The sequence below is a fragment of the Vespa velutina genome, chromosome 22 (genome assembly GCF_912470025.1).
Source record: "Vespa velutina chromosome 22, iVesVel2.1, whole genome shotgun sequence".
Lineage (NCBI taxonomy): Eukaryota > Metazoa > Arthropoda > Insecta > Hymenoptera > Vespidae > Vespa > Vespa velutina.
Genome location: NC_062209.1, coordinates 3799152 through 3821336, shown reverse-complemented (window position 1 = coordinate 3821336; position 22185 = coordinate 3799152). Strand labels below are relative to the sequence as shown.

Here is a 22185-nt window from a genome sequence, read left to right as displayed (position 1 = left end):
TTTTGTATATATGGGCTGCGCAGCTTACGCGACACTTTAGTACGTGACGAGAGAAGCTGAAGGTTGCTTCGATTTCTCTGCTGCCAGATTAACATATATTATCGAACATTCTACAAAGCTTAAACGAAAAGCGAATCGAGTGAAATTTGTGACGCTTAAAAGAGCGATCGTTCTATTGGACGACAAATATACCTAATTTCGAAGGTAAGTCTCGAATCTAAGGATATTTTTTTTATCTCCTATTAATCTTCGTCATCTTTTTTTACGTACAAACGAGAAAGACGTGATATACAAAGGAAGGAGTTTTACACCGTATGTTATTCTATTTATTGTACATGGGAACAAATTTTACGCTCGCCACGAGATATGATTGGATTTATTTTTGCATCGCATGAAATCGTAGCATGCTCGAAGAAATGGATTCGTCGCGAATACGTGTTCATCATTGCCAGAAATAGCTATCGGTGATACGTACGTGGGTGGGTGTGTGCGTGCGTCGCAACGCGCGGGCGCGCGCGCGTTTGTGTCCTCCTGCTGTGTGTATATATATGTGTGTATGTCTGTGTATACACACACACACACACACATATATATATATATGTGTGTGTGTGTGTGTGTGTGTGTGCGTTGTATCAGTTGAATGAACATTTTATAATTCCATAACTATAATTCGTATGTATGATCAAACGGTAGGCATATCGCATATTAAAATGATATAATTTTATTAGAATTTGCTTGGCAAAGTACTTACTTTCGTGTTTGTTATATGCGCGTGAAATGTACGTGCGCAAGCGCGTACGCATACATATCCAAAGTGAAAAGCAATTAAAAATTTTAAAAAGGTTATAATAACGGTCGTATTAAATGTCCATTTAGATAGATGAATTGGATAGATTCGAAAAGCATATTTAAGTGCTTGGTCGTTCCTTTTTTTTTTTCTTCTTTTCTTTTCTTTCCTTTTTTTCTTTTTTTTTTTTTTTTTTTTTTTTTTTTTTATAAACCACGCGACTTTATCGTACTGAGAAGACTTTTATGGTTACGTATCGAATCTCGAAAGATGACCGTCTGTCTTTTATTTTTCCTTTATTCGATTAATTTGTTATGGATTCCATATGATAACAAGGGACAATGATATAAGAGAACTATTATTATTTATACGAGTAATGTACAAAAATGAGTATAATAAAATATATATATATATATATATACACATATAATTACGAATAAGTATCTATCGCAAAATTTAAAATACTTATTATTTTATAATTTCTTTTTTTTTTTCTTTTCTTTTTTGTTTATGTTACAGGTTTATAAAAATGGGGAAAGATTATTACAAGATATTAGGGATAGCAAAAGGTGCCAGTGACGATGAAATAAAAAAAGCTTATAGAAAATTAGCTTTGAAATATCATCCAGATAAGAACAGAAGTGCCGGTGCCGAAGAGAAATTTAAAGAAATAGCTGAGGCATATGAAGTACTTTCAGATACAAAAAAGAGAGAAGTTTATGATAGGTACGGGGAAGAAGGTTTGAAGGGTGGAGCATCTGCTGATGGAGGTAGTGGCAGTGCATCGTACACTTTCCATGGAGATCCGCGTGCTACTTTTGCGCAATTCTTTGGCTCTGCAACGCCCTTCCAAACGTTCTTCGAATTTGGAGGACCTACTGTCACGCGCGCCTACGATCTTCATGACGAAGACATGGACATGGAAGATCCATTTGGTTTTGGATTTGGACTTGCTCGTCAAGCAGGTGGACAAGGAAGTGCTTTTCGATCTCATTCATTCAATTTTGCTGAACCTACGACAGTTAAAGGAGGTAGTAAAGATCGTGTTCAAGATCCAGCTATAGAACATGATCTCTATATAAGTTTGGAAGAAATATTACGTGGATGTACTAAAAAGATGAAGATTTGCAGAAGAGTCGTTCAAGCCGATGGGACTACGAAAAAGGAGGATAAAGTCCTTACGATTAACGTGAAACCAGGTTGGAAGGCTGGTACAAAGATTACTTTTCAAAAAGAAGGAGACCAAGGTCGTGGAAAGGTTCCAGCTGATATTGTTTTTATCATTAGAGATAAACCCCATCCAATCTTCAGGAGAGAAGGCAGTGACATCAGATATACATGTAAAATAAGCTTGAAACAAGCTTTATGCGGTACCATCATAGAAGTTCCTACGCTCATAGGAGAGAAAATCAGTATAAACTTAACAAGAGAGATTGTCAAGCCTAGTATCGTAAAGAGGATTCAAGGACATGGTTTGCCATTCCCAAAAGAGCCATTAAAGAAAGGTGATCTTTTGGTTTCATTCGATATTAAATTCCCAGACACACTATCGCAAAGTGCTAGGGACATTTTGTATGATACTCTACCAAACTGAATGTCCGCAATGGGGAAAAAATCAAGAGGATATGCATTATTTTAAGAGCCAATCCTCCGATTGTCCTGACCGATGAAGTTATAGATGCATGTACGTTCTAGTACATAATAAAGTGAAGTCAATGAACGGCGTCTTCAAGGTGAAACAAATCTAATTTCACCTTATGAATAGTAAAATGTGATTTCTTACAGGATTCGGTCACAAAAAATGTCTTACTTGAAATTTTGTTAAGCTTTTATAGCTGTTTGGTTTAGGTCAAGAGTTAAAGGTCTGTTATCTATTGTAAAATGAAACATTATCTGTCTTTGCATATGGTAAGAATCCTAAGTATTGATTAAGATCGAATATGTTAAGTTATACAATTATAAAATGAGACTCGTTAAGATAAAAATATTTTGTGCGGTTGCTGGTCTGAATTATTTGTTTGTACGTTTTATGAATGAGTAATTTGCGTGCTATATGAGTGAAAGGTGTATGCTGCGTACGTGATTGCGTTGAAGTGCACTTCGCGTTGATGGTGCGTGTTATTGGCAATTCTGCACAAGTATGTCAAAAACAAGCCACCGATCATTGTGTTCAAACGCAAATAAGAAATTCTTCTATATATATATATATATATATATATATATATATATATATATATATATGTGTGTGTGTGTGTACCCATTCAGCTTCAATTATAATATACTAGATGTATAATATGTTAAAAATAGAATAAGGTAGATATTCACAGTATCAGCCTGTAATAAAATATCCATTGTAATCTCATTATTCTCTAGTACATATATGATAAGTGGAATCTTTTGTCATACTTAAGCAGAATTGCTCATAAAACGTACCAACCTTTCTAATGGCGAATCAGTTTTCTTATGCTATACATCTCCTTAAGTTTAATGATTGACTAATTATTTGTACACTAAAATAATATGAACAATCTAAATTATAGAATACGCGTATATTTTTTTTGTTTTTGTTTTTTTTTCTCTCGTTTATAAATCCTCTTACCATCATTGGTTTCTTCGCATTGTGGTGGGTATTATAATAACATAGGTCTAAAAATAAACCACACAATGAGTGATGTCACCGATCGAGCTTTCGAGAGACAGTTATGGGACATGTGTATACAAATCTAATAGAAGTTCATATGTAGTGCTCGATCTGAAATACATATTGTTTTGTATTTATTTCACAATTGCAGATTAATACATGTGTTGTTCTATAGCTCACGTATAATTTCTTTCATATATAACATAAGCAGCTTATAAGCATGATTATTAAGAAAAAAGAAAAAGAAAAAAAAAGAACACTTTACAAAAGATTATAAACTATTTCCTTTGGCTATATATAAAAGTCTCTGCGCTCTCACGCAGAATTTGTCATCGAATTTGGACTCTCGTAAGGTCAATATAATCCTTGTCTATCAATTCGTCATCATTCGGTGGTAAGTTGGTAAGGTTAGCTGGTAAAGACGTCAATAATGGTAAACCATCGAGTCCCAGACTGAAATATTTTATCAATCGATCCGATGGTTTCGCTTCATTCGGACGAGCATTTTGTAATCCCAATCCTAATTCTATTTCATCTTTATGATCGGACAGAAATTTTTTTGCAAATCGAAAGTCCTCTGGTAAGCAGTGATGCTGACGGCAGAAATAATTCTGACCTCCCTCTTCGTGACACCATGTTCCGTCTGGAAAATACGGATCAAGGCCAAGGTCATTTAATTCTATACGCGGCGTGTAATAAGACATTATGTCTTTACGACGACAAAATATGGCACAAGCAATCCATGGTCTGTCAGATTCGTGAATAGCTTGCAACCCTCTACCTCTACCGTCCAATTCTGATAAGATCTCGCTAAATTCTATACATCTGATCGTAGCGAATTCGGTTATGGTTTTGCGCTTTTTCTTACAAAGTCTATCGTCCTTGCAAAGTTGTACGTCGTAGTGCCATCCTTCGCAACCAGCCTCGGTATTAATTGGCAACGGATTGTCGCAAGAACGATGTCTTTGTCGAGCTCCTTTCGACCTCTGTAAACAGCCGCTGCTACAAGGCCCTACCTTCCAATCGCTCCAACCTCCTTCGCGTATAAAAGCTCCTCCTCCTGGCCCTGGCGCGATTTGGAAAGCCGGAAGACATTCGCCAGCACGACATTCTCTTCCAGGCGCGCAATCAGTACCATCCAGCGCTGGACCGGCGAAATAATATCCGCTTCTATGAGGACTTTTACATTGAAGAGCCTGACAAACTTGATGTAGCGTAGCAACAGTGGCATCTTTGTCAAGTAAAAGTATCTCGCATTGCTTTTTTGCATTCCATTCTTTACCAGGAAGATCAAGAAATCGTCTATGATCGAGGGATTTGTCTTCGTCCAACGTCGGTTTATCCAGTAAACATGGTTTGTTGCGAGAAAGAGCTCGTACTACCTCGCGACTGCATTCCGACCAAATCGTCTCTCCTTGTACTCCTCTGCTGGGTGACATTATGTAGCCATCCCTTGGGCAGGAATTACCAATAGAATCATGATGCATTCCTAAGCTTTTAATGAAAAACGTCTACATCAATTAATGCATCTTATATAATCAATTAAGAACTTTCTTATCTATTTAGCTTGTCTTTACTTTTTAAATATTTATTTAATTAAATTTTTATTAATTAATGTAAAAAATATCGCGTATATTTTATTGAAATTATTTATCTCTCTGGTTATCCTTTCCTCACTTACTTGTGTCCAATTTCATGAGCAGCTATATAAACCGAAGTAAAGCCTGCAGATGGATATGGTTTTCCAAAACGATTTGTAACTCCTAATTCTACAATAACGCATGAGTATTGATCAATACATGTACCCCCTACTGTAGCTAAACCCATTGTTGCTGTATTTTTTATTCCATCTTCAATAGCATAAAAATCCAATCCGGATACGTAAAGCCCAAGATCCCAGTGATTGGGATGCTTGTCGTCTGAAGGATTATGAAGTTTTGCATAATTGCAAAAGGAATCTAATAAACTACCTCTTTCGCCACCAAAGTTTGGCAAATCGGATGGTTGCTTATGCATTATGTCCATTCGTACAAGAGAAATGTCTATTTGTTTTCCTAAACTAGATTGATGATAAAGAGCTTGTATTCCATTTATATATGCTAATAACATGTCACGAATTTTTTCATCATCTTTATCAAAAAATGGTGCAAAAGTGTTATATCCAGTTTCATCAAGGAAAATAGCTAATTCTAATGTTAAATCTTCATTCGTTTGTCTTCTCTCAAATTTTTCAAGTATCTGATTTGTTTTGGATACATTTAAATTGTAGTATTCATACTGGAGATTCTTCCTAATATAATAATCTTGTGTTATTGGAGGAGCATAAGCTCTTTTCACAATGTGCAGTACTCTATCTTTTAAAGGAGCTTCTGAACGTTCTCCGATAAAATGATAATCAAAGAATAAAGGATTTAAATCCCCCATTGGAGTAATTTCTAAAGTACTATTTTCCAAAAATATAAGTCCATGCTGTATCAAATAAAGAAAGAAAAATGCATTGTAAACATTACATATTATAATAAAACATAATATAATTCTTTTCAATTAATAATTATATATAAATATATATATATATATATATATATATATATATATATATATATATATATATATATATATATATATATTAATAAAAATAACAAAATAATACTAACTATACCATGTTCTTGACAAAGACTTATAGCTGCTGAACTGATACCGTCTATATGAAGATAATGACAAGGAGTCGGTTTATTCAAATGTGATAATTCCTGCAGAACGTTTTCTTCATTGTGGGTCCAAACTTGGAATTCAGGTGCTATTATCTTGGTATTTTTACGTAATCTCAATTCGATGAGTTGTCCAAAGACTTTGAAAGCTAATGGAACCTGTAAAAAATATGATTAAAATTTTCAATTGAATTGTTCCTGACAATTTTATAAATTTACAATTTTATAAAACAGATATGAATTTCGTATAAAAAAATTGCAGAGGATATATAACTACCTCAATAAAATTTTCTGTATTCCATAATGGTAACATTACAATTTCCACGTCCTGCGTGTCATTCCCATCTGATGTCTGAATGACGAAAATAATCAATATAATATTCAATATGAAGATCATATTGTACACTGTAAAACATTCCAAAGACGAATATCACAATAGATACATCTGCTTCTTCATATATACGTATACGCATACTGTATAACATACGTCTGATATGCAATACCCGCAGTATATTATCATTGCAAAAGTACACATAATGTAAAATATATACTGGTGCCTCTACTAACAATGTCATTGCCCCTAACAGTTAATGAATAAACGTATAATAAATTTTACAAATGTGTTAAGCGTAAGTAAAATAACATCGTATATATATATATATATATATAAAAGTTATGATATAAGGGCAATATATGGAATGGCCAGAAGTTTAAAAGATGTTTTATCTTATACTTCTTTGACTAAAAATGTAATATATTTTACCCTATGTTTAATAATCAATGTGTACAAAATGAATGTTATAATAAGTATAATTTCTTCAGGTAGAGCTTTTGTACTTTGTTGCACTAAATTTACAGTATTTTTCACATCTGTAATTGTTTAACGAAATTATTGTACTCATTGACACCATCCATTCATTCAGTAAATTAATATTTAATAAAGAATCCCAATTTCTTTTGTAAATAGGATGTGTCGTAAAATTGCTTTACATTATTAAGTCCTTTTTTTTCTATTCTAAATTATTAGTGATTGAGAATATATACCCTTCACACATACTTCTTTGTACACTCGCATTCCATTTATCATTCTTGATATGATACAGTACCTTAGATTAAATTTAGTACTTACATTTTATCAATACGTATAATATACATTTCTAATATGACGTTAGAAAGGTTGAATATTATTAATGTATTATCATTATTGCAAATTGAATTGAAATTTGTGTAAAAGTTTAATTTCTTTATGATAATTTTAATTTTTTAATAACCTTGGTGCGAACATAGTTAAAGACTAAATGGAAGGTAGGAATAAAAGAGAATGCTTGATTGTTACAAAAACCTTAGTATTAAAATATTCCAATAAAAACAATAAATAATAATGATCAATAATAAAATTAATTAATAGATTCGGCAGTGTATGTAACATGCGAAATGTAGCAGGTGCCTACATTGTATTGACTACATTTACTAATATATAGGGATTATTAAATAATTCCATAATTAATTACAATCGTGCATATAAATCGATTCATTTTTTTTTCTTTTCTTTTCTTTTCTTTTTTTTTTACATATTCCTTTTCAAGTGAAAGCTATTTTTACACATTTCTGTTTGACATGATAATAATTAAGAATCTTTTTATACACAAAGTTTCACATTTCCAAATGTGTTGTATTAATTGATGTATTTTGTTTTTAAATCATAATTATGCTTAAATGAAAGCATGAAAATCTCTTAATGTTCGCAGTGGTCTCTCTTTGGATAATTCGCACAATTTTACAAATTTGTATGTAAATTTGTGCCAAAAAGGAAGTAATTATATTTTGGAGTGAAATGACCGTGTGTTGCTTTTTTGTTGTCATTTACACTATGAGTAACAGTGAACACTTGAATAAAGTCCTCCAAAAGACATTGGAAGATAGAGCTGCTTATAAAGTTTGCAGCCATTTACTTGCTACGAACACACAAAGGTTTTGGTAGCCTTATTTTGTCATTCATATCTGTCCGAACATCTATGAAATATGACACATTATTTACATGACTATTATGTCTAGTATGTTGTATATATAATAACATTGTGCCATATTGTAGATGTAGACTATGAACTATACATTTTTAGAAGGCATAATCTCATAGGTACTGTGTAATGTCATAACCTAATAAAGGTATGCAACAGTCCTTTATGAGGTATAACATTTTCACGTTTGTTTGGCAATTATTTACCAAGCTTTACAATAAATTTCGTCTAATATTAAAGTTCATACATTACATCGCGCGCTGAGTAGTAGCAGAATAATTGTTTACATTCTTGTCATTATTCAAGTATACACTTCTTTCGTTTTCGTACAAAATCCGTAGAAATTACAATTTATATTCACATGTATGCTTAACTCAGCGATTTTATACACAGTATAAACAGTAAATATGTTTGAATAATTAACTAATCATTAAACCCAATAATTTCGTAAAATTTGTAATTAAATAATTTTTACATATGCAGTATATTATTTTAAATTAATATAACTAAATCAATTTGCTAATAATTGACATTGACAAAAATGTAGCAAGAAAATCAACATAACGGTGAAAAGTTAAAAATGTCAATGATGCTAGAAAATATTAAATTTGTTTTCACAGGCACATAGATGACCATATTTGTAGACAAACTTTATAAAACGTCCCATCTTCAATAAAATATTTGATTATAAGCAAATATTTAATTAAGTTTGTTCATCGTTTGGAGGCCACTGTCCAGAATGATTCCAGTCCCAATCTTTTCCTTTAGGACGAAATTTACTGGTACTTCCAGAATTATTCCAATCTCTGTGAAAAAACTTTTTTTTGAAATGATGCCGTTCAGGATCCACTTGTCTCTGATATTTGAGAGGTACTGACGAATTACTGCTTGCACTACCATTATTAGGATTTGCAGGACGGGGACTAGTTGGTGAAGGTGTCCGCGGAGGTCCTAATGCTTCATCAGGAGAAGGAACAACAGGCGGTGGTCCTGTTGCAGTACTATCCGAACCTAATCCACTATCAGGACTTGTATTTACACCTTCTGTGGATCTTCTTCGCTTGTCTAATTCTGTTGATGCAAATGCAACTAAACGATCAAATCCAGAACTGATACGATCCTGCCAATCTGCTTCCCCATCTGTAAAATAAAAATTCAATTTGACAACTAAAAAGTATATATAAATTATAATATCATGTAAAATTTTCATAAAAATAAGCCATGAACCCATTGTGGCTGTAATCAGCATATCTGTTGATGCAATATTGGTAATAAAAATTGCACATTTAAAACAGTATATTCTTTCTGCAATTAATTTTAATAAAATCATTGCTGTAACTTTTTATTTCAATAACAATTCATTGAATATTAACTCACGTCATGTGTACTTTTGATCTGAATTAATATTTTATATAGATAAGAGTTAGAAGGGAAAGTTCAGAAAAAGATATGATATATCTTTACGAATTACATATTTTTGTATTATAAGGATTCGTGATACTTTTTTAGATAATTAAAGAAAAATTGATACAAAGATAGAAAACATTTTATATAATGGATTACATTTTCAGATATTTTATATTTAATAAAATTCACAAACATTTATAGAATGATATTGTATATACCAAAGGCTAATTGAAAATTAATTAATGTATAACTTTCAATGATGTAATATGTTAGTATTGCATACCTCTCCTTTCTAGCATATCTGCGATATATTCACAATCATTACAATTGTGCTATATTTTGAAATTATTATTGTTGACATATTGTTAATGCATAATAAAATAATGGCGCATTATATGCTATATATAATATATCCTATAGGGATGTGTGTGTGTGTGTGTGTGTGTGTGTGCGCGCATATGTACATATATATATATATATTCATATATGTACGTATATATATATATATATATATATATATATATTCATATATGTACGTATATATATATATATAAAGGTAATAAAGATAAGAATAAAATCAAAATTATTTCACGCATTTAATAGAAAGTATTTGTATATACAAAAGATAATATAACTACCCTAATTCCAAGAAATCAAAATTATTTTCATGCATACGTGCAATAGGTACATAGAAACCCACTATAATATAATAAATAGTATAAAACCTGCACATCGCAAGCCAGCATGCTCAGTCTGATATTACATACCTCTTTTATGTAATTGTACTTTCACATAGTAATCTCATAAAATCAAGGTTTATATATTAGCCTTTATTTATTATATATTATTATATTAAAATATTTATATATATGATTTATATTAATAGCCATAATTAAAACTAATTTTTTTAATGTGTGAGTTTGGCTTATTTTCATGGAAATATATCTTCAAAAGGAAAATTACTTTTATTATATGGAAAAACTTATACTAATCGTATGTGCAGCAAATGAGAAAATGTTATAATAAAATGTCAATAAACAACTTTAATTTCAACAAGAAATTTTGAACAACCCCTGTGGGATAACTCACCAGCAACCACGAACCAACCCACAGGCAGCCATACATTTTGATTTCTCCCTTTGATCTGTGTCTCAATCTCTAATAAAACAAGCTTCAGGGGATGTGAGCGAGATCGAGTATGTGACAGAGCTAACCAACAAACAGCTACAGTGCATCTAACAAATACAGCAAACAACAACAAAAATAAATATAAATAAAGATCAGGTACCAACTCCATAAGATAAGGTAAACCATAGACAATTATTTTAAACCATTAGTGCATAAAAAATAATAAAAGATGCATAGCAGAAACTAATACAACAGCATCTAAAAAGATTAAAGCAGGGTGTTTAGTAAAAGTCTTGTATAGTAAGGATTTAAGAACACCTAATAGTAGCGTTTTTATAATATTTGTATAGCTATATCTATTAGTTCATAAATATATGATGAGATATAAGGTACAAGCAGTTTTCCAGTCCATTAGCTTGATGCCAAGATGATAATTTGGAAATTAAGTACCCTTTAATTATTTAATATTTTATGAATTAAATTTACTAATATTTAATTAATAATTTCTCCTCCCTATACACATATACACGCACATATATATATATATATATATATATATATATATATATATATATGCTTCATTAATTATATAACATTATCAATGCTATATCATTAATTATACGCCAAAAATATGTGATTATTATAAAAACCAAATACTTTAAAAATATAAAAACATAATTATTTTCATGAGATATTTATGTATAACATATTCAATGGATTAATAATCCAAATGACATCATCTACTTGTTGCATGCTGATGTCTCAGGAACTATCAAATAGTTTCACTAGTGTAGTAATCAACATTATATCTTTTATACTCTATTTGTGTTGTGTTAGCTATGTATATATACTTAAAGGCTCATCCCTTTGGTAAAAATTAACATAATATTTATACAAGTAGTATAAGTATATCCAAAAATATCAGGATATAATGTACATAACAAAACAGCTTTCAAACTATGCTTAGTTTTTATACTAAAAGTTTTGTTTTGCACAATATCATTATTTTATTCTATCAATTTAAAAATATATAAATGATAATAATAAATATTTACGTACCATCATCACCAATACCATTCCGCTGTCTTTGTGTTGTCATTTGGGGTTCATCAACCAAAGGAGTTGAAGTATTGGAATGTGGTTCTACGAGAGGACTTAAAGGAGCACCACTTGTGCTTACTGTTGATATGACTGCTTCTGTTTTCACAGACACTGCAGGTTGTGATTGGCAAATTGTGGTCATACTACCATTTGTACTAGTATTGTTGTTGCTATTACTGTTATTTGCGTATCGAGGATATGGCTGAAATCTAACAGACACAATGCATGTTTCAAAAAATATATATGTGTATATTTAATAGGTATATGTATATATGTGTATGTAGACGCACGCGCACGCACACACGTAAACATTTACAAAAGTCTTATATATAACCTAAAAACATACATCATTTGTTAGCTATTATTTTACTATACCTTCTGGCAATGGGCAGCACTTGATCAGTTTTATTAGTACCATTATGATTATTCAAAATGCGGGCATGTAAAGATGCGGCCAGTCCTTCTACTGGTAAGAGTTCACCATTTGAAGATGTTTGGGATGAATGTATGGATGATGATGAATGAGAATGAGAATGCGTAAGCGATTGCGAAGGATTGTCAGAAAAATAAGATTCGTGATAGGGTTTAATGTCTGCTCGTGGTAATTGCACAGGTGTATATCTGTAACATTGTAACATTACAAATTATATTCTCCAAAGATTATTTAAATGTAAATATTACCTTTGTGGTTGCGTAACAGGCGTAAATAATACAGATGATCTGGAAGTACTAGCAGGAGTAGACGTAGCAGTTGTTACTGATGTAGGTGCATAGCTAGCAACATGTGCAAGAGTTGATAAGCCAGCATCACCTTCTGCACTAGCTGGTCGGCTGATAGGAGAATAAACAGTTTCTGGCCTCATCATTGCACTCATGTCAACTGCTGCATTTATTATCGTTTGATTAGATATCTCTAATGTTCTCTCTATCTCTCCACTCACAAGATCACCAATTGTTCTAGTTCCAAGCAATCCACTACCACCAGCTATAATACGATTATCGTGACCAGATTGCCTAGAATCAATTGCCGATCTATCAGATGGAGTTAAATGCGAAGAGAGACGTTCTTGAGATAGATGACGTCGAAGTGCAAGCTTTGCAGGAGAAACCTTCAATTAAAATTTACTCACTAAGTATTAAGATTTCAAATATAAAAAGAATCGCATTTCACGTAATAACGAATACGAAGTGATATTATTAAAGATTACCTGTGTATAATCTGGAGTAGAAACATTTTGCGGTAACACACCTCGCTTTTTATCTGTATCAGAATGATGTAATTGCACTTGTAATTGCATTTGCTGTTGTTTACTACGATTTTGTTGATCTTCGTTCAATACACTTGTAATGATACTTTTTAATCTATCCTCAAAATTAGCTACCCTAGGTGGTTCTTGTGTTCTGTTTGTCATTTCTTTGTTACTTGAAAGTGATTGTGATGATGAAATGCATGACGACGTCGTAGAAAAACTAAGAGATGCTTGAGGCAGTCTAGTTCTAGAATTATTATTAACATTAGAATTTTGCCTATTTGGAATTCGACCAGCTTCTATTTGTCTCCCAGTTTCTAAAATTTTCTGTGCTAAAATTTCAGGATTATTTTCTTGTATCTTGCCCATGTCTGGGACATCAGGCCACTCAGAAGATTTTGAACGTCCTTCTCTATTTTTCCGTGTTGACCCGTTTTTTCCATTTTGCTGATGATGCTGACTTTGAGAATGTTTATTATTAATTGCATCTCTTTGTTGCTGAGCAATAGCAGCCACTTGCTTTTCATTACTAGCTCTTTCTAATACATTCAATTCATGCTCCAATTTAGATACCTAGAATAAAAAAAGTTACTTCTAAAAAATTCTTAACACATTGCCAACTGATCATCTTATCAGAGATCATCTTATTTCGGAATAATGTTGCTATACTACCGATCGGCCTGGAAGATTTCTTCGTTTCAGAATATATTATTGCTGTGCGAGATAAATCAGAAAGATCTCCCATTTTACTTAGCAATATTTTACATCTACAATTTTCTACGTTATATGAAATATAAAATATTTTTTTTTATTTAAAGCGCTAATTGTATGCTTTATAGGTAACTTCAACTTAAGACAAATCAACATCGCATTGAAGCCAACAATACCTAAACTCTTGTCCTTTACCTTACCTTATATCACAAACGTTCAAATTTAATTATTTTTTGTTTTGTCAAATTATTCACATAAAGAGATGGAAAATGCTTTTTAATAAGACGTTGTTTTAATTTGAGATTTCTTTTTTAATTCGTCATTGTCTATCTCGATCATATCAGCCGTTCATTAGCCAAAGCGATTAACTCCACAGAACGGAAAGCAGAGAAAATTGATAAATTTAAATACATTGCTTTTTTAATCCCTTTTAAAATATATATATTCGAACATACAAGACACACAAAGTTCCGTACATAAACATAAACGCAAAATGTCACAAAATTTAATGTTAATAACAATTAATAATTAAATAGTAAATTATTTATTAATCTACTGTCGTACAAGATTTAATAGTATTGAACATAATTATTAAAGAAAATTTATTTTAAATATAAAAAGTAAAGCACCAATAAAGTACTATTTGATGGTAAAATAAAGAAAAATTCCAAAGTGGAGTTAGTCTCTTTGATAATCAATTGTTTAAGACATCCACAGTATATGTACGCCCTTCGGAGCGAAAGAATTAAGTGACCGGAATTAAACGATGATCACGTTAAAATGGTGCAAAACATGTATACCTGTGAATGCAATCTCTTGCGTTGCGATAATGTAGCAGATATTTCTTTCAATATATAATCTTGAGTAAGTGGTTGTGGCGCATTAGATACTCCATTTGCGTGACCATTGTATTTTTCTTGTAATTCTTGGTGTCTAAGCGCCGTTAATCTCGTTTGTTCCGATTCCATAGATGCTACTTGAGCTTGTAGCTTACTCGCTTTAGCTTGCAATTGCTTGTGTCTAAGTACTATTTCTTTAGCTTTTGCTAAAAGGTCTCCAGGGGAAGTAGCATTTATGCCTAATTCAGTCATCCTGGCTTTTAAAAGTGCTACACTATCATCAATCAATACTTTTATTTGTTTTTCCAACTGTGCTGCTCTTGATTGTAGCTTAGAATTTCTTTCCCTCTCCTTTACAATATCTGTATTAACAGATACTCTGTAGGTAGGTGTTCTCATAGATTCTAGCATAAGCATGAATTGGTCCCTACAAATGATAACAAGTTATACCGTTCATATATTATGATGCACAAAAATTACAGGAAATAACATATCTATAGAGATATCATATAAAAGAGTGAGTATGTATACCTATATAAATCCAAAAGTATTTGTAGAGCATACGGAGTCGCGGACGGAGCAGGTGGTATACTGAGTTCTTCGTGCACAGAGGTGGAATGAGATTGTAAAGAAAGGGATAAAGAAGAAAGTTGTTGATCCACGCAACCCGGTGCAGGAGGTGGTTTCTTCCCAAGAGCTTGTGGAGATGTACTCAATAATGTTTGACTATGTAATAAATCGAGTCCAGATATATTTATAGCTTTCTTGGGTCTAGACTTTTTCACACCTCTTCCTCTTTGTCTTCCTCTAGGAGGAGGTCTTGATATACCATTTGCACTTTTTCTGTTTAGTTTCCTACGAATTTTAGTTGATTGTCGACGATTTTTTATATTATTTTCATCCATATCAGAATCGCTATTTGTTCCTTGCTGTTCTGAATGATTAGGACTATCTAATTGTCTGGAAAGATCTCTTTTGGCCCTGTCACTTCTTTCACCTCTATTAGAAATCTTATTACTATTGCTGGCAGTGTTATTTATCACAGAATCAGAGTTTTCATCTAAGCCACCTTGCTTATTATTTTTTAAACGATGGAAATAGCGTTCCAATTTAGTTCTATCAATTACATGGAGATAATAGGACACTGGCTTGCCAGTCCATGAAACCGAACCTTTAAGTGGTGACATTTCAGATACATGCATTATGGTACCAATATCTGTGAATAAAATTAATTTAATTATATTACTTATTTTCACAAATAAGTGAACCATCTGTAGAATTCAAATGAGCAACAAATTTACCGCTAAGATTTCGATCTGTTATTCGAAAGTTTAGGGGGCAAAACGACTTTGAGGATACTATCCGAGCGCCATCTCGTAAATCGGCAAATCTTTCCTTTAACTGATGGTCTACGTTTGGCCCAAAAGCAAAATTATTAACAAATACAATTGTAGCACCAGTAATGCTCTCGCGATGCTCATCTGCTAGAAAATCACCTTTTACCAAACGATATTCTCCACATCTTTTTCCATACCAATTTAACCATTTTCGAAAATTTATTTCCATACTCTATACACAAATCATTAAGGTATATCGTTAAAATTTATTTAATTTTTAAAGCTGTTTCAAGAAATTTTAAAATTTACTCATACTACCTGTGCATATTTCGAAGGTACATCAGCCCTCTCAACACCAATACAAATCTTACATAAAGTTGCTGCTGCCATTTGAAGAACTACTTGACCAACTCCAGATCCTAAATCGACAAAAACATCATCTTCTGTCACATCAATCTGATCGATCATTTGACATACTAATTCGTAGCTTGTTTCTCCATAAACCTCCGGTGAAAAGGGTTCATATTGATTTAATTTGTCAGGCTCAACCACTGCTTGATTATATGTTTGTTGAAGTATGTGCCGAAGTAAGCCTCTACTTGGACGTTTATTTAATCTTTGCGATGGTAAACTGGTGCCTTTTTCCTATAGAGATACCGTGTCTCCAATAAATTATAATGTATTACATATAACATTATAGTTGTGTAAAATTTAAATACTTACCAGTTGTACCAAGCTGTCAATAGCTCTGTTAAATCTATCACACAAATTTTTCATACTTTCATAATCTCTTGTATCATAATCGCAAAGAATATTATTTTCTAATGGTAATTTTAAGTCAGGTAAATCTTCGCAAACCCATCTCATTGTTTCTACAACGTCTAATGCTCCATCATGGCGATCCTGCAATTACAAAATAATAGTTAAAGTCATTTAATTGAGATACGAAGTATTGTAAGTATTTAGATGTCTGCATTACATAAAGATGTAACTAATAAATACGTCTCGTATTAGAACATTTACTTATACTTTAAATTTACGTTGTAATCATAAATGGGAAAACAAGAGAGAGAGAGAGAGAGGGGGGGGGCGGGAGAGGGAGAAAAAAAAAGAGGGAAAAAAAAAGAAAAAAAAATTCAAAGGTCAAATGAGATTTATAAAATTTCATAAACAGAAACCCTCCTCCCCCTCTACTTTACATTGATACCTATCATTATAAAATATATCCTTTAAAAATTTTCTTATGTTTGTAAATATACGCTTTTGCCCTACACTACATTTGTCGATTTATATTAAAAATTGTTATACACATAACAATTAAAGTAATGCAACGTTAACGTGATATTAATATCTCATAGAACAATATTGTGTTTCTCCTTCTGATGAATAACTAGACTAAAATATGATAATAATTTGAAGCTTTAATAAATTCTAATCTATCGTGATACCAGTTAATTAAAATACAGACATCTCTTGGTCGCGCAATCGAGAGAGAGAGAGAGAGAGAGAGAGAGAGAGAGAGAGAGAGAGAGAGAGAGAGAGAGAGAGAAAAAGAGAGAGAGATAGAGAAAAAAAAAAAGATTTTAAAGACTCGTCTTGCATAGAGTAACGGATTATGATAATGTAAGCAAAGAATATTAATATACAGTTCGTAACTCGAGAGTCATACAATCAGCTGTGAAAATCGTCGTTAAAGGATGGAAACCGAATCCCAGAAAGCGCGCATTGTCCGATGCGAAATGCGACGAAGTGGCAAACATGTATCTTTGTGTCTCAGGAGAAAGAGCGCGTTCACTCACGGATCCTGATCCGGAGGTGAGGGGCCACTGATAAACGATCGGTTCTGCTCCGGCTGGTGAGTGCAGGCGCAGCTCCATTTTACGCGACGACCCGTCTTCCTCTTCTTCCTCGTCCTCCTCCTCGTTCCTCTTGTCGTTCGCGTCACCGTCGTCGATGTCGTCTTCTTGGTCGTCTTCGTCCTCCTCTTCCTCTTCCTCTCCCTCCTCCGCCGCCTCCTCCCCCACCTCCTCCCTCTTTATTCCCTTCCTCCACCTCTACTTCCTACTTCCTTCCTCAGGCAAAGAAAACGCAACGGCGACGGCTACGGTGGCAACGACGGTGGAAACCTCAGGGAAAAAAAGTGAGGCTCACGTTCGCGTGACGTAATCGCAACAACAATGAGAACGGCCGCCGTTGGCCGTTATCCCCTTGAAGAAGGGGATATATTGGCTTGTTCCCGCACTAGGACACCAGCACCACGTAGACGACGCTCGCAAACCCCCCCCTCTCTGCTGGTGCTACTACCCCGGAGGACATGAAAAGGGATACGGAGGAGACACGGGCGCCTCCACACAAACACTCATCAACAGCACTAGCAACAGCAGTTGCTATAGGGGCAGCAGCAGCAACAGCAGCAGCAGCAGCAGCAGTAGCAGCACCACTACCACTACCACCACCATCTCTCACCATCAAAGCCCACCACCACTACATCATAAAACGTCACACATTACCCACCACTACCGCCTCTAGCAAAAGTAGCACCACTCGGCAGCACTAATAGCACGAGACAACGAGTGCGGAAAAGCCACGAGGATGAATGTCGACGGTTAGTCGCGCACACGTTCTATGCAATCTTATGTCCTTGACGATCGATCACGAAGAGGCACCAAGAAAGAGAATGAGGAGAAAAGAGAGAATGATAAAGAGACAGAGATAGATGGATAAAAATGAGAAGAAAAAATGTTAGCAGCACACACTTATGCTGAGTAAACGATAAAAAACACTGACACGACCGCCGACTATCATACAACCATGCAAGAGGCAGAGCTTTAAGAAAGGGGCAGGCGGGGGGGGGGGGAAGGGGCATGACGACATCAAAACATGGCGTCGTGTCTCTTCTTCCTCTTGTATATACATACAACGCGTCGTGCGTTGTCGTCGTCGCGCCGCACCGTGTCGTACCGTATCACGCCGTATGCGCGCTCGAATCCTCTCTCTCTCTCTCTCTCTCTCTCTCTCTCTCTATCCTTTTTTCCTCCTTCTGTTTCGTCACTACTACGTGAGCTTCTTCTGTAGTCGGCGCATGCGCCGAATCGAACCGTTGAACTTCTGCTCGGTCATATACTTAACACCAGACTTGCCGTGTCGACTATCGTCGTCGAGACATACCGAATTAGGCACCTTTTTGTTTTCCTTCCATTCAATCGTCCTTCTTCTTTTTTTGCGCACATACAATAGTCCAATAACGATTTTCTTTTGATCTTTGTTTCAAAAAAATGCATTACTTTTTATCGAAAATATTAAAAATTTCTTTACAAGCAACTTTATAGTTATTATAATCTTATTGCAACTCTCTTGTTTTTGTTTTCCTTCTTTTTTCTTCTTTTTTTTTTTTTTAAGTGTAATAATGTATATTTTCTTGCATATAACCACACGAGATATGCTTTTACCAATATCCAAGCAGGTGTGGTGGTTTCTTTCTCTTTAAAAGGATCATACATATGCCACAAGAACGTGATATTTGTCACGTAGGCCATTCTCAGGTGCGATTGTCAGCGCCTCTTACAATTTCAAGTGTATACCCTATACAATATTAAACATTTTCGTAAGATGCTAAAATTGTTTGAGTAATCATGCTAACATTCATGAGCCAATTAAAAAGAGAAGAAATAATATAAAGGCATTGACGTTTGACGGAGTTAAATTTATTTGTGTAGAAGAAAAGTTGAAGATTCAGCTTCGATAATCGACCTATACTTCTATAAACGCTTTGCACTCTAGCGATCTGAAAATATCGACTAATGTTTTGACACGCCTCACGGGAATAAAAGGAACTAAAAGTCGCGGTTATCATTGAGCACACGACAGTGTAGCATAGGATTTTTCAAGTGTACGTTGTAAATACTTGTATTGTAATTAGAATAATTAATAGGATATTATAGTAGTTGACATGACGGAGGAACTCAAATTGGATCATCGTGCTAAGAAAAGAATAAAGGAAGTTAAAAGAAAAGCTAGACCAGGTGAATAAGTTTTACAATAAAATTTCTAACCTACTTATTAATGTGTCAGAAGTATGTTTTCTATAAATCCCCTCATATTTTCTGCTTCTTACGTGTTATTTAAGTTGAAGCAAATGAAATCATTTTGATCTCAAGATATATTAGAAGCGAAACGTAAAAATCGTTAATAACGTTGAGATAAATCTGTGCTATTAAGACCTTGGGGGATGATGTAATACTATATCTTCCAAAATTATTAAAATTAATATAATTCTGTTTGCGCGCATTCCTAATTTGCAATTTTTTAAATTCAATTTACAAGCAAATAAAAAAACAAAAGAATATTTCAATTTATTCAATTCCTATGCAAAATGTATTTTTGTTCAAAGATATATTTTTCTTTATCAACCTTCTAAACATAAGAATAGTATAACACATGTTTCATACGATAATGTAATACGTTAATATTTCTTTAGAACTTGGAGACAAAATAGCTTGGACTCAGCATGGATATAGTAAAAAGTTTGAAACTTTTTGGAATTTCCAAGATAATGTGGAACGCATAGATGAATCTATAGTAGTTACTGAAGAATTTATTGAAAAATATGAAAAACCTTATAAACCTGTGATAATACAAGGTGTTCAAACTGGTTGGAAAGCCCAACATAAATGGACTATAGAGGTAATCTTTAAGAAAAAACAATTAATTTTATATCGTAAACATATATTAACTTGTACTTAGACTTACTCCAATAATATTCTATCGGCATGCAGAGGTTAGTAAAAAAGTACAGAAACCAAAAGTTTAAATGTGGGGAAGATAATGAAGGATATAGTGTTAAGATGAAAATGAAGTACTATGTACGATATATGCTCAACAATGAAGATGATTCTCCTCTGTACATCTTTGATAGTTCGTTTGGAGAACATCCTAGACGGAAAAAGTTATTAGAAGATTATGTTATTCCAAAATATTTTCGTGATGATCTTTTCCAACATGCTGGTGAACATCGTAGACCACCGTATCGGTGGTTTGTTATGGGACCTGCCAGATCTGGTATGTACTATATAAAAATATTATTAATTAATGTATCAAAGGATCTAATAAAATTGTCTATATGTTTGTAATAGGTACAGGTATTCACATAGATCCATTAGGAACTAGTGCATGGAATGCACTAATTTCGGGTCATAAGCGTTGGTGCCTCTTTCCTACCCATACCCCGCGTGAGCTTCTGAAAGTAACTGCAGCCGAAGGTGGAAAACAGAGAGATGAAGCTATAACATGGTTTTCTGTTATTTATCCACGTACAAAGTTACCTACGTGGCCTCAAGACTGCTTGCCAATAGAGATTTTACAAAATCCTGGTGAAACAGTCTTTGTGCCGGGTGGTTGGTGGCACGTTGTATTGAATTTAGACGAAACTATTGCAGTTACTCAAAATTTCTGTTCTCGTACCAATTTTCCAGTAGTTTGGCACAAAACGGTACAATAACAATGAATGCGCTACGTTCATTCCTTACAACATATGCATTCAATTTTTATGTGAATACAAAAAATATATTTCATTATTATGTCATTTTAGATACGTGGAAGGCCAAAATTATCACGTAAGTGGTTAAAAGTACTCAGGGATAAAGAACCAGAACTTGCAGCACTTGCAGAAACAATAGATGTAAAAGAGGATACAGGAGTAGCCAGTGATTCATCAAGTGGGTCTTCGAGTAGTTCTTCAAGCAGTAGCAGTAGTACTAGTCAATCTGAAGATGAAAGTGCAGATGACAGTGGTCAAGAGTCGCTTACGGCACACAAAAAAAAGAAAAGGTAGATAACAAGAATATTTTATTCCCTTATTAAGTTTATATTAAGTTTAAAGTAATAAAAAATGCATGTATTATTAACATTCCATTTATTTTCTCTTTTGTTATTGCAAATATATTTAAAAATGTAAGGCTTAAGGTATAATACTATGGTCTTTTTTTTTTTTTTTTTTTTTTTTTTTTTTTTTTTTTTATTTTTAGAAGAAAACTGAATAACAGCCAACCCTGACAATATCGAGTACATGGGACCTACAAAGATCTCAGACTGTACAGTATTAACCAACAATTATTGTTTGTACTAAAAATAAATATTATAATTATTACCACCCTAATGTTCATAATAAAATAAATGCTAGATAATACCAAACTATTCTTATTATATAATGTTATTAATTTTATTCTTAGGCGTCTCATATATATTATAACATTGCGCTTA

The 22185-nt window shown here is 33.3% G+C and overlaps 4 protein-coding genes across 15 annotated transcripts; 2 read left to right on the top strand and 2 right to left on the bottom strand.

The window, feature by feature from the left end:
- Positions 1–43: 43 nt before the first annotated feature.
- On the top strand, positions 44–3602 carry LOC124956516 (dnaJ protein homolog 1). Of its 3 annotated transcripts, none has more exons than XM_047512443.1 (2): positions 44–204; positions 1307–3602. In XM_047512443.1, the coding sequence occupies exon 2, from the start codon at positions 1317–1319 to the stop codon at positions 2379–2381; it is 1065 nt and encodes a 354-aa protein (XP_047368399.1). In that variant the 5' UTR covers positions 44–204; positions 1307–1316; the 3' UTR covers positions 2382–3602. The 3 variants fall into 3 exon arrangements, with proteins under 3 accessions (XP_047368399.1, XP_047368400.1, XP_047368402.1); XM_047512444.1 differs by lacking the exon at positions 44–204 and adding an exon at positions 333–479; XM_047512446.1 differs by lacking the exon at positions 44–204 and adding an exon at positions 336–471.
- Positions 3546–7324, bottom strand: LOC124956510 (A disintegrin and metalloproteinase with thrombospondin motifs 2-like). Of its 3 annotated transcripts, none has more exons than XM_047512431.1 (5): positions 6414–7324; positions 6083–6295; positions 5110–5897; positions 4210–4922; positions 3546–4071 (listed from the first exon to the last, which is right to left on the bottom strand). In XM_047512431.1, exons 1-5 carry the CDS (start codon positions 6531–6533, stop codon positions 3758–3760), a joined length of 2148 nt encoding a protein of 715 aa, XP_047368387.1. In that variant the 5' UTR covers positions 6534–7324; the 3' UTR covers positions 3546–3757. The 3 variants fall into 3 exon arrangements, with proteins under 3 accessions (XP_047368387.1, XP_047368388.1, XP_047368386.1); XM_047512432.1 differs by having other exon boundaries at positions 4297–4922; XM_047512430.1 differs by having other exon boundaries at positions 3546–4922.
- A 137-nt stretch (positions 7325–7461) lies between these two features.
- Positions 7462–19689, bottom strand: LOC124956507 (histone-lysine N-methyltransferase, H3 lysine-79 specific). 8 transcript variants are annotated; one of them, XM_047512420.1, is made up of 12 exons: positions 17727–19688; positions 16651–16830; positions 16246–16572; positions 15892–16159; positions 15122–15806; positions 14552–15017; positions 12999–13613; positions 12472–12899; positions 12166–12411; positions 11749–11999; positions 9052–9294; positions 7462–8971 (listed from the first exon to the last, which is right to left on the bottom strand). In XM_047512420.1, the coding sequence occupies exons 1-12, from the start codon at positions 17802–17804 to the stop codon at positions 8949–8951; spliced, it is 3810 nt and encodes a 1269-aa protein (XP_047368376.1). In that variant the 5' UTR covers positions 17805–19688; the 3' UTR covers positions 7462–8948. The 8 variants fall into 8 exon arrangements, 7 of the variants coding, with proteins under 7 accessions (XP_047368376.1, XP_047368373.1, XP_047368371.1 ...); XM_047512417.1 differs by having other exon boundaries at positions 7462–8960; positions 17727–19687; XM_047512415.1 differs by having other exon boundaries at positions 7462–9294; positions 15892–15999; positions 16087–16159; positions 17727–19685.
- On the top strand, positions 17562–22116 carry LOC124956515 (bifunctional arginine demethylase and lysyl-hydroxylase PSR). The gene is made up of 6 exons (XM_047512442.1): positions 17562–19949; positions 20405–20610; positions 20703–20985; positions 21060–21415; positions 21515–21753; positions 21951–22116. The coding sequence occupies exons 1-6, from the start codon at positions 19877–19879 to the stop codon at positions 21976–21978; spliced, it is 1185 nt and encodes a 394-aa protein (XP_047368398.1). The 5' UTR covers positions 17562–19876; the 3' UTR covers positions 21979–22116.
- Positions 22117–22185: the final 69 nt, after the last annotated feature.

Bases quoted from the DNA above. Each gene is read 5' to 3' on its own strand.
- LOC124956507 (XM_047512414.1), bottom strand. From the start codon at position 17,804: ATGGAGCTGCGCCTGCACTCACCAGCCGGAGCAGAACCGATCGTTTAT. The intron at 16,573-16,650 runs GTAAGTATTTAA...GTATCTCTATAG, and splicing joins TTGACAGCTTGGTACAACTG to GAAAAAGGCACCAGTTTACC. The intron at 12,412-12,471 runs GTAATATTTACA...ACAATGTTACAG, and splicing joins CCTGTTACGCAACCACAAAG to ATATACACCTGTGCAATTAC.
- LOC124956510 (XM_047512430.1), bottom strand. From the start codon at position 6,533: ATGATCTTCATATTGAATATTATATTGATTATTTTCGTCATTCAGACA. The intron at 6,296-6,413 runs GTAGTTATATAT...TATTTTTTACAG, and splicing joins ATACAGAAAATTTTATTGAG to GTTCCATTAGCTTTCAAAGT. The intron at 4,923-5,109 runs GTAAGTGAGGAA...TTTCATTAAAAG, and splicing joins GCTCATGAAATTGGACACAA to CTTAGGAATGCATCATGATT.
- LOC124956516 (XM_047512443.1), top strand. From the start codon at position 1,317: ATGGGGAAAGATTATTACAAGATATTAGGGATAGCAAAAGGTGCCAGT.
- LOC124956515 (XM_047512442.1), top strand. From the start codon at position 19,877: ATGACGGAGGAACTCAAATTGGATCATCGTGCTAAGAAAAGAATAAAG. The intron at 20,611-20,702 runs GTAATCTTTAAG...ATCGGCATGCAG, and splicing joins AACATAAATGGACTATAGAG to AGGTTAGTAAAAAAGTACAG. The intron at 20,986-21,059 runs GTATGTACTATA...TGTTTGTAATAG, and splicing joins TATGGGACCTGCCAGATCTG to GTACAGGTATTCACATAGAT.